Source organism: Dendronephthya gigantea, unplaced genomic scaffold (genome assembly GCF_004324835.1).
Source record: "Dendronephthya gigantea isolate DGI-Jeju-01 unplaced genomic scaffold, DenGig_1.0 000199F, whole genome shotgun sequence".
Classification (NCBI taxonomy): Eukaryota; Metazoa; Cnidaria; class Anthozoa; order Malacalcyonacea; family Nephtheidae; genus Dendronephthya; species Dendronephthya gigantea.
Genome location: NW_021163209.1, coordinates 40,696 through 53,064, shown reverse-complemented (window position 1 = coordinate 53,064; position 12,369 = coordinate 40,696). Strand labels below are relative to the sequence as shown.

The 12,369-nt window shown below is 36.6% G+C and overlaps 1 protein-coding gene across 2 annotated transcripts in view; it reads left to right on the top strand.

The window, feature by feature from the left end:
* Positions 1–12,369, top strand: part of LOC114539340 (histone deacetylase 4-like) — a 35,661-nt gene that overhangs the window by 917 nt on the left and 22,375 nt on the right. Inside the window, exons 2-8 of one of the 2 annotated variants that reach the window (XM_028559967.1) lie at positions 3,110–3,154; positions 4,208–4,335; positions 5,220–5,378; positions 6,839–6,929; positions 7,499–7,604; positions 7,934–8,031; positions 8,580–8,717. In XM_028559967.1, the coding sequence (XP_028415768.1) occupies positions 3,110–3,154; positions 4,208–4,335; positions 5,220–5,378; positions 6,839–6,929; positions 7,499–7,604; positions 7,934–8,031; positions 8,580–8,717 (765 nt within the window). Of the gene's footprint in view, positions 1–3,109; positions 3,155–4,207; positions 4,336–5,219; positions 5,379–6,838; positions 6,930–7,339; positions 7,425–7,498; positions 7,605–7,933; positions 8,032–8,579; positions 8,718–12,369 lie in introns of those variants that run through there. The other variant, XM_028559968.1, reaches the window with a different exon arrangement.

The window sequence follows — 12,369 nt, the reverse complement described above, 5'->3', positions numbered from 1 at the left end:
CTTTATCTGGAAAGTGAAGCCCAATATAACAGCGATGTTTTTATTCATGGGTTTAAGAATTTCATATGAAATAGCAAACCCCGTAAAATCTGCCGAATTTGTTCGAAAGATTTCCCTTTTTGGGGGATAATTAACACACATGCCTGTCTTGTATTTTTTGATTTGTGTTACATGTATGTTTATATCCGGTTCACAATTCAGATGCTTTAATACCTGATATTGCTTTGAAGGTTGGGGCCAAAAGCATCCTCATACACCGCGAAAAAAAAAGGATGAAAAATCGTGTTAATTTCCATAAAGTATATTTGTCAGATTAAAAAGTTATAATTTGCAAGAGTTATAGATTTCAACCATACAATATTTAAAAAATCAAGCATTTAAGCATACATATGACAAAATATAAAGGCAAACGTTGGGAGGGATATGTTTATGTTTGCCAACCAAGCCCACATGGATTGCAGATTATAGTGTTATATATATTTTTTTGGATTAAAATTAAAAAAAAAATTCAAGTGACAGTTAACTTCCTCCTAATTTTAACACATTTCACCTTTCTTTGGTAAATTTCTTTTTTCAACCAGACAATCTTCTAATTGGGAGACTAAAAATAATTTTAAAATTTGTCTGAACAAAAAATTCAACCAAATCTTTATATAACCAAATGTTTGCTATAAATTTACTAATTTATTTACAAATTTACAAATTTGTTCTCTCTTTCACTTTTTTTATTTCTTACTTAATAGCACTTCTTGCTTAGTTACCAAGGTGCTGACCAAGTTTAATACTTCTTATATTAGCCACTTCTACAACAATATTCTCAATAGCCTATAGCTAGCAGTTAAAGCACAAGGAGGCAAACTAAGTTTTGATGCACATGAATTTAGTTTTTTTTTATTTTTCAAGTAATCCCAATTAAAGTAAAAATTTGTAATATTATATGCAGTACACCCAGCCAACAATATGGCAGATTTGAGGTAAAGATTTAAATTTTGCAGGTGCAATGTGCACCTGGATCCCTCCTTTGCAAAGTTCACATTTTCCTATCATATTTTTTAATGTTATAGTCCTTCAATCTCTAAACAAACCACCTACAAATGATAAATATTGTCTATGTTACTGAATACTGAATTTCACTACCGTGTAGTGAAAAATTCAAACATTCAAAAATAAAGAAATTTTTTGTAAATTTTAATAACATTTTTTAAACATTTTTTAACATTTTGTAAATTTTAATTAACATCTTTTCAAAAAATGGCAACCATATGTCATTAGATTAGAAATGGAATTTGGCTAAAAAACCTATCAACCTCTATTTCAGTCTACAAAGTGTGACATTCCTAGAGCAAAAAGGCATAAGCTAAACATATGTATTTACCTAACAGATTTTGATGGAAGTCAGCTAGTATATTCTAATCAAGAAAATGTGGTAAATTTAGCCTTTCATCAAGAAACAATTGTGAGCAGCAATTGCTTATTTACTGCCATGGCCCATAGTATTTTGCAAGTTGCTACAGTTTGGATTAATTGTTACTTACCAGGATCATATAGTGTACCGTTGATTTTATAGGAGATTATAAGAATTTTGGACCAACTGTCCTTCATATATGGATGCAAATCAATATGCTTGCTATCCTTCATGTATGCAGTATGTTTTGGTATTTTTAAGCATTTTACATATATGGTAGTGCATATCACTCGGGTTTATGAATTCATATTGTGATGGTTCTACTCTGAAAAATTAGCATGACTATGGTGGGAACCGTAGCTGTGACCTTTGGTTTATGAGTCCAATGTTCAAACTGTTTTGACATAGTAGCTCAGTTTGAAGAGCATTGGACTAGCGAAACAAAGGTTGCAGATTTGTTTCCCACTATAGCCAAGTTAGTTTTTCAGCTTGCCTGGTTTTAACTCATAGCTACCATCACAATATTTAAATTTTGCATATGATTCCTGTTTTGTAAATAACAAATCATTGGGTTTCTTCCTGAGTCTATTCACACACAATGAAAATATGGTTGGATCGATGAATAAAACATCCTTGGTTTCATACTTTTTAGATTTGGGTTTGTCTCCATACATATTGTGGAACATATTGTCAGGTCAGGTGAGGACTAAAAAGGTCTATCTTAATTTTGAACAGTATTTAGAATTATATTTTTTGTCATATATTAGGACAGTAAATACAATTCTCAATGTTGTTCAAAATGAAGATAGACCTTGTTAGTCATCAGCTGACTGATACCAGTACCAAAATTTTAATACACTTATTCTTAAATCAAAATTAGAACCTTGTCAGCAGCAAAACTAGTTGAAATATCATTATATCAACTTACCAAATTTTTAAATTACCAAATTTGCCCAACTTCAATGAGGACTGATGACACAAATGCTCATCCACACAACTGCCCATCCACACCATAATGTAAAATTTACCAAATAGATCTGTCAGAGAAAGCAATTATTATATATACTGATTGAGTCGTAGATAACTAGATTAAACGTAGCTAACTGCTAATTACTTTCGAAAATTACACTACTAATTTTAGAAAACTACCTGGTACTATGATAACAGCTTGATAACAGTCTTAAATGCCATGTCGGTAATCAGCTGGGGGTATAGCAAGACACTGCATGCTGCATGACATACTTTTTGACATTTTGCTTTGATAAATTTCCAACACCGGCAATATCTACTAGGGTCAAAAGAGTGTCGAGTCACCGATCGGTTCTTTTTATAACGATCAATAGGTACTTGGATATAAAAATTTAACATGTTTCGTATAGCTCATATACATTTAGAAGTGAACCGAAATGTGTCAAATATTTTTTAACTGTAACTGTAAGGCAACTAAAGTCTAAAAAATTATATATAATTACCAGTTACTGAAATTTTAAAAATACTGGAAAGGTAATGGTTCATAGTCACTAAAGTAAGCGGTATTAGGTAATTATTACTTTAGTTACTAAAAGTAAAAGTAAGATGTATTAACAACAGTCAACACTGTCCATGCAATTCTGCGATCTTTCACGCCTAAAATAGTTAAATATTTAAGTAGGGTAGCATGCTAAACAAATAAGTTGTTCTAAACATTTTCTTTTATACATGCAGATGAACAAACCATTGGCAATGAGATGACGAATAAGGATAAGACAGGTATAGCGTTTATTATTCTAAAATCGAACTGCATGTGTATGTGATAATTGTGTATATGATAAGACATCTTTCTGGTTTATAAATGTAAAACTGATATATAACTGTTTATCGAGGAAAGTACCATTCCTGATATTTCATCTACCCCTGTTTTTTTCTAATAGCTAAACGCGCACCTTCAACGTGAGACGTTTGTAGAAACGAGGCTTTAACGTACCGCGGGTATTCATTTTAAAAAAATATCACCAAAATGAATGGTATACCTTAAATGTGTGATATACTTTTTTGCGCACGCCAGGGCTGGTTGTATGGGATTTGGAACTATTTTGCATAAATTCTAATAGTTTTTATTATTTATAGGGTCTTAATTTCGAGTGGAATTACACAACTCAATTCAATCCAGGAACAGTTGAGAATAACTAGTCTCATCTATCGGGCCTGCGGCGGGAATCGAACCTACGCTTATGCGATGCCGGTGCGGTGCTCTTGCCACTGAGCTAGAGAGGTAGCTGGCTTGAATTGAGTTGTGCATGATTCCACTCGAAATTAAAACCCTATAAAAACCGTTAGAATTTTACCTACATCGAGTGAAGTGCCACAAAATCGTAATACATTTTGCATAGTTAAATCCTAGATAACTCAGAAATACACAACTCTGCATGATTGGCCAATTCCGTCCTTAACTACAGTTAAAAGTTAGCTAGTCTTTTATACAACTAACCCCAGACGTGTAAACGTCTTGGAGTCAATGTTACCATTGTGTAAACTACTAAATATTATAACACGATGGTTACTCGCTAATGTTTCCTGGCTGCTGAGGTGATATTTGATAAGAATAAACTGAAATATTTTTCGCTGCTATAATTATCGCTGAACATATGACGACTGCATTTTAGGGGGCCACAATCCCTTCCGAAAATGGCAATCTGGATTCAATAGACCAAGCCATTATCGGACGTTTCACGATATTAATATCTCAATATTGCTATAATTTTTCAGCCAGACTAGTCTTATCAACCTGCCTTGACTGATCTTTGCAATTTGTGTTTTTTGCAGCATCTGGTCTAATAGGTGTGCCCGGGATAAATGCCCAGTATGTTATTCCAACATCTTCAGCCCAGATAGAGGAGTTACTTAAACAAGGCTACCCACCACAGTTTGTTCAACAGTTACAATTGGCACAGGTAAGTGAATATTTTAACAATAGTGAGCTTAAGCAAGTGACGTTTTTGACAACAAAAACTGGATCAAGGATTGTGATTGGTGAAAAACAAAAAGTTTACTTCCGTTCAACGTACGTGTTGTCAAAAACGTCACTTGCTTAAGCTCACTAATACAACTTGAAAAATTACATGTTGTATGGAATATAGGATGTTCGATTGCTAAGTATACCGCTGAAATAACTTGGTTATTCTTGCCGCTTTATATATAACCTGTATAGAAATCTCGAGAAGATCTATATATAACGGAATGTGAGAAATTGTTATATGTTTCATGCAACATTTTTAATATCCAAAAAGTAGTAATTTTGATTCTTGAGCTTGTTACTTGAGCTTGTACTGTATGCTTTGTATTATTTGTTAAATGTATGTTGAATCGGAGAAACGCCTCGTATGGATCCCCGCGAGTTTTGTTCGTATTTCGTCTCTTAGGACAATTGCTCCCTTGATATTAAATTATAAAATTCGTTTTCTATGTGGGATAGTTTTAAACATGAGAATATACTGTACAGGTAATGAGTGCATCTGATAGTCTCCAAGTACTTATCTTTATAATACGATAATGGCTGGTTCAGGTTTCACTTCCACCTTGCACCGTTACCATTGAGAGAAAATGATCAGTCAATAGGGATACTTATAAAGATTAAACAGTCACAAGCGCAAATACGATTTCGCATGGGGACCTCTTTCCTCATATAGAAAAAGACGCAAGTAATTACGTATACAATCCCAGGAGGAAAGTTTCATTAAGGGGGCTAGGGTATGGTTTATTCAAAACTACAAAAACCAGGACAATTTGAATCGAAAATTTAACTGATAATTAACGGTTTTAAATATACTCCATTTAGCTCGCTCAACACCAGTATTCAGAGTTCTATAAAAAGGTCAGGGCTTCGGAATTGGAACCAAACTGGGATCAAAATAATGGAAGGGATGAAACGAGTGATTCCAGCGAGGTATCCACGTGGACTGAAGAAGAGAATGAACGAAGTCCCATCAAAGTGAAGGTTAGTACATGTGTAAAAAAAGGTTCTTTATAATTATTATTATTAAGACAATATTTTCTCAGAGTGCCTGACTCACAAGTTAATTTTTATGAAGCCTACATTCACGTTGGTCATATTCGGCAAATTTTCTCCCGGTAAAGAGGGCTCAGTTTTCCAGCGGTCTTCGCATGAAAAATTAAAAGCTTTTCGTTTTACGCCTTGCTCTCAATTTTGTGTAAGTTGTCCGCTGACAATATGAGCCTGCACGAGTGGGAGAAACTTAGCTAAGTTGGACCTGCGTGATTAATGTTTATTCAGTGTTTTGGAATCCCACCTTTAAAAATCACAAGCGTGTTAAGTTTTATTCAAGAAGTTGTGTAATGGTTGTGATTTACCGCGACAAAATTTTTCCGCTTGCTGGCCTTGCTTTTTCACAATATCAGGAAACATTCCATTAAAATGGCACAAATTGAAAGAGTGATTCGAACAATAAAAGGACTGTTTAAATGCATGGGCCGTTAGTAACCGCGAGAGTCAAAATTATTCATTTCATTCTTGTTGGATAAAGAGAACGTGGATAACGGTCAGCTTAATCTACCGGTACCGCGCTTGTTGTCCTTTAAATCATGTGTCGTACGTTAAATCTTGGTTAACTCGTCTCCTTAAACCTAAGCTTCCATTTAATTGTATTTCTGGTGAACAAGTCATTTTCACCAATGAGAATCCGAAAGTTAATTTTTCTTTATTTACTATATGGATGGGGGTATTTTACTGAGAACTTAAACACTCGTAGAACTGATACGTCACTGCATCCGGGACCAGGTGTGCGTATTTTCCGTATATCACGTTTAGGAGTGACCAGGGGGTGACATAACGAGTTTCGAAAATTTTCCCGCCATTTTCTTTGTTGTGAAAATACAAATGGCCTTTGGTTCGTATATAAAACGAAATTAACGTTAGCAATACAAACAAAAACACATAAGACATCCTTAGATAAGGAAAAATTGGTCTACTTTAATGTTTAGGTTATGATTTAAAAATATTTGCTTTTATAATGGTCTTCCGCGGCTAATTTTCTTGTCGCCTTTGTGTGTATTTTTTTCACTCATAATTTAGTCCATATAATGTAGTATTCGTTCGCTGAGCTCACTCGTGAGATATTGTTCTTGCCGCTCGAACATAAAATCCATATCTTCTCGCAACTGTGTAATATCCTCTATTTCTGTACACACATGAAATGAAATATTCTATCACATCGGCTACCTTGACATGTTCATGATTAAAAAGTGGAAACCAGGCAAACCCACAAATTACTGCGTTAATTAGGAAGGTTTGACACGTTGGCTATTAGGGGCGGATCGAAACTAATTGAAACTAATTTTAATTATATCTCTAAGCATACTTTACTTTTGTTGGCACACATGCACGCCGAATAATAATCTGTATAAAAGAAATTAGAAAATAGTGACATATTCTTGTAGATTGAGCCTGCTGATGCTGACGACGAGGATGACGAAGAGGTTATAGACGGTTTCCCAGAGTTAAAGAGAAATGAAAAACAATCTGCAGAAAGTATGTTGCTGTACCGTTTCATACAGCACCATGTAGAGGTTACCTTTGAAGGATAACGAATTTAGTTCCATCATGTCGATTTCCAAACTTCATTAAGTATTATCACCTAGTCTCCTTTCAATCAAAATACGTATAGTATAATATTCTCACTGTGTTCCGATAAAAATGATATATTTTATATTCCCTTTATTTTACACGACCTTTCGTTCGTTTCCTTACATATCTTATATTATGTTTCCCAGTCTTTAACTGTCAATCAATTCCTGATTGTCCCAGGCTAGATTAGCTAAATCATGGGCTAAATATATTCATTATGGCGTACAAATTTCTCTTTACAAAAGATGTTTCTTGCAGGTGGAGGGGGGGGGGGGTTAATAGGCAAACAAGAATTTTATGGAAACTTATAGTAACGTACCGTACACCAACACAAGGTTGTTGGGCTTTGTGGAGAAGGAATTCACAGCATACTTGGGTCTCGTACTGTGTCTAGAGAAGGTTTGACTCCCGAAACCTTTACACTACACATCCTTTCCAAACAATTCAGTATGATGCTTGTGTCTTTCGTTTAGTCACATCAAACCAGGTGAAACAACGGCTACAGGAATTTGTATTGAATAAACAACAACGTGTGGCTGCGGTCTCTAGTGTACCTGATACAAATATGTTCAAACGATGGTAAGATCCGAAACTGACGGTTTCGCCTGCACAGTGCAGTATGAGTGCGTGCAGTATATATATAGCTGCCTAATATCTGCATGTTGCATCTGCAACTAGTACACTATAGCCCCGTCTACACTGCATCAATTTATTGGCACCCACACCCAATTTTTTTAGTGTTCAGGCTACCAAAACAAAGGCCGAGCACAGATGAAATGGGCACGGGTATCCATTTTAGCCGTGCCGTACCAAAAAATCGAGTGTATTTTAAACGGGGCTTATGGCAACTGATTTACTGCACGCAAGGCGGCCGGTTGTACTTGAGAAGATTATTTTATGCATTTCAGGAACCTTAGTGTTGCCGATGATGAGCACGATGCTGTCAGTCCACTTGGTCGATCTCGAGTGTCAAATGGGGATTCGAATTTCCCTCTTCGCAAAACAGGTACTCTTAATGACTTAATAAGCTGCTTTTTGCGTACATTCATAAACTGAAAAGTCATAAACCATAGACGATCGAGGCATAGCGAAGTCTGAACGCGGCTTAAGTCTGAAAACTCTTTGCAAAACTATGAAGGCGATGGACGTATGAAAAGGCCCGTTTACACGAGCGATTTTTTCTGCGATTTTCTCCTTTTGATAGATGTTAAAGAGTGGACAGTTAAGAATGCTCTCATGTATTAGTGCTCTTAATTGCTTATTCACTCGTTCACATGTATCAAAAGATGAAAGTCGCACAAAAAATCGCGTGTAAATGGGCCTTAATAAAGCAATCGTTCAGTCGAATCAGCTTGTTGAATTCATTAGACGAACTAATTTATAAATATAAGCTGGGTTTCAAACAATGTGTTAGCTTCTTCACCTGTTTCGTTATTGTATGGCTCAAAAACTGGCAATAAACATAGGCATCACGCATATCCCCTTCCCACTCCCCGAAGCTAGAGGTTGCAAATGTCAATAAACGAGTTCACTGCTAGTCATACTATCCTATAGCCTCGGAACCAAACCTCAAAGCAAAATCGAAACTACGAGCTAAGGTATCGGAGCATCGCTCATATCTTGGGGTTGGAAATGTTGCCATTCCGCGCCGTCGTGAGAGGAATGGCACTAGGATAACCAAGCTTGATACAGGTAAGCCAAGATTACATATTGCTTAAGGTAAAAAATGTTTACGACGTATTCGGTTTAGATCAAAATCGGGAATTCTACAATCTAAGAACATTTCCTCGCATAATGAAAATGCATGTTTGTTCGAAGTATTTTGAAATGACCGAACTATAATGTGCGACTTAGACGAGACTCCTCGACACGATCACGGAAATGGGTGCCAATGTCCTGGTATTATTCCTCAAAACTCGACTGATCTCAATTTGTACCCCACCAACACCCCCTCTGGCCTAGGAAAGTCACCTATACCCCCTCTGGCCTAGTAAAGAGGTGCGTGAGAATCGGGACGGAATTAACTCGAGGAAAACTTTTCCAGTCAAGTCATACCTATATTTGCGCACTTGTGGGCGAGCGAACTGCAAAAGTTTACGATAAAAAGCGCATACTAATGTGTCTTATATGTATAACTGTACTGCAGGACGGTATTATCCGTGTCCTACTGTGGCAGCAGCGTATGTTTAAGTATTACTAGAGAGAAGTTAGCTTTAAAATAAATGGCAAAACGTGCATCATCTTCTATAGACTGACACAAAAATATATACCGCAGGTGATGTGATAAAGCTTATTGCGAGCCTTAAGGCTTACGGCAGCCATTTCATTTATGACTGGCAATTTCCGGTGGTCCTTTGCTGAGAACTTCAACCTCCCGCGTAGCGTGGAGCCTCAAAAGATTCGCTGTGCATGACTACGCGGCGAGAGGGGGGCAGGCAGGGGGGTATTTTGCGCCGGCCCCCACAATTTCTTTCGATGGCCCTGACCATGCCGACTTAACGCACACCAGATTGCCACAATCCAGTCCTTGTTTTCGTCTCAGTCACTTTTTCACTCAGTCAAAACATATCGCCGGCGGTTCGTAAACATGTCAATCAAGCATACACACTCCACGCCGCGTGCTCGTTCGCCTACGCGTTGTTGTAGGTTTAGAATAAACATATGCCATATTTGCCTCCATTCGAGATAAGGACCGCCAGCTTTATTCTAATGCATGCATGTGTCCGTTTCCATGGTGATACTTATACAGGCCATTATTTAGAATTCCAGTTGATATTCGTTGTGATGTTCAGAATCTTAAAAAGAGATTATCAATATTATTATCTCCGCAGTAATGGAGTCGGTGACGTAAAATTAGTTATTTCTTCGCATAAAACAAAAAGATTCTGATTTGCATCGCCTTGTTTGACGTCACTTCCACTTACTGTATATACCTTACAACGCCCGGTAAGACCAATATGATGATTCTTTTCTACGAAAATTGGAATGCGCATTTAAAAAATCTTCTAAAAACCCTGCGGGAAACGGTCAATCGTGAAACCTCGCTGCAAACACCGCATGGTCGCTTCAACTGGTACGTATATAAAAGGATTGATTAAAACTCCCATAATCTACAGCAGGACCGAGATGCAGTCGATATTATTGCTAGACCGGCTGCATGAAGCGCTGAAAGCCTTGGTAAAGCAACTTGAACAAACTGGAGAAATTTCAGATCCTTTGACGAGCATTATAATTATTCGGCTCTTGCATGGGCTATAAATATCTGTGAGATGTCAACTTTTTATTAGTGAGTGTGTGTGTAAACGGGCGAACTGTCGGAAATGAGTTCACATTTAAAACTCATCAAGACTGATATCACTTCAAACCTGATTGCAAGATACATATTGCGTGTGTAAAATAACTATATCAGGATCTTGCTGTGTCCCAAAGGGCGATGTTCGCGTTATTAATATTATTACGATTATTTTGTGGAATTCTTTATGCCCGGTTGCTTATCAATCTATGAATTGAAGGTGGGGTATTTATATAATTGTGTTTAAGTAGTAGAGAACTGTGCTTTTCATGTATTCACATAAGATGCAGTAGACGTTAAAATTGATCCAGAAGCTAGCAAGTTATTCTCACGAACGAAATCAATCAAACTAATCAATGACCCATAAGTTTGAGTGTGTCTTTATGACAGCACGCTGTGATGGTAATTATATCATTATTTCGTGAGTCCCAATGATATAAAGACGAGTTCTATTTATATCCAACAAAATTGCTGAAAATGTACACATTCTGGGAAAAAATTTGCCAATGTTTGCTGATTTTGCCGAACCATTTTCGGCGGCCATCTTGAAAATCCCGAAAACTCACCGCTGAGTTCGGAAACAGCAGGCGAGTTCGAAAAAAGCATACCTACTCGGAACCAATCAGAATGCCGCTTTCACACTAGGTATGAGATAAACCATGCAAGAATCTTGCTTCATAGAGCAGTTTCGTACGAGACGAAGAGTAAAAAACGACATGTAGTTATTAACTTCTTGTAAAAGGGCGTCGATACTAATTTCGGCACCATTTAGTTCACCTTTCCAATACTTGTCTTACAATGGAAACGGAGGAGGACAACTAAAAACAGCCTAATTTAGCCGTCATTTGTGCTCAATTTGGTCAAGATATATTCGATGTCAAAAATAAAGAGGTATAATCAGTAAACTTGGCATAGCCTATATATAAAGATTTTCATCGTCATGCTAAAAAAATGCACGCATCTGCGAGATAACGTGTGAATATCATTGCGAAATTGTGACGCCACTCGAGCAAGTTATGCACGCGCAATTCAATTCTACGTTTTCATGTAACTGTCACGGAAAACAAACTTTTTCGGATTGGCTTCGGTTGAAAAATTAAAACTCCAAATTGCGCAATCGAATGGCTTAATTTTCAACACTTTTCACCCCAAAATCAATCTATTCCGTTGTTTGCTTTCAATCATAAATGAAATATTGCAATTCCCATGCAATCATGCATCTGAATGAAGGCGGTAAGAGTAATTTATAGAACATCAATCTGTGATGTGCCAAGGCCACACTATGTTGCGGTGATTGCAGATTTGACGTGCATGTTAATGTGCGAATTGCGCAAGCTTAAGAATCTTCAACGAGAATGATTTAGATGGACCGCATTCTTCATAAGCTGCATAGTAATGATGAAATTTTCAGTTACGTCATGTATTGACTTCATTTCAGTAGAAGTGCATGCAAGTGGGAAAATGAACAATTATGTCATAATAAAAGAATGGTAGAAGGTTTCTAAAATGGAAAACTAAGGCTACGTTCACAGAGGGACGGACGAATTTGGAAGCGTGCTAAAATTCATCTGATTCACACGGTAAAAACGGATGAAAATTTCACCTGTTCTGCAACCTAAAATCCTATAAGAAGGGAGTTTATCGACAGCACACGTCTTTTTTCAAATATAGTGAAATTCTTCAAGACATTTGCATGTTTTGGCATAGTGAATTTTATTTCTGGTCGTCTATTAAGTTTTGCTGTTTGCTATTTTCGTGTCTACGGTTATAGATCTAAAATTGCTTGGAGATCAATCGTGAGGCCAATATTTTGTAATACATTGCCCACGTACTATTCCTTAAATGTGTGTATTCAGATGTGTCGCGTATTGTGCAGATGTTATCAGCTATCATGCATTCGTGTACTTCTTCGTATCTGTTCATCATGTTAAAAAATCCATATTAAATAGACAGATTAACTCCTTAAGTATTTCCTTCATAAGAGCATTGTCCTATTTGCACCGTATTGTCCGCCAATGAATTTCATATATGATCTCATAAAATCTTGCGTGT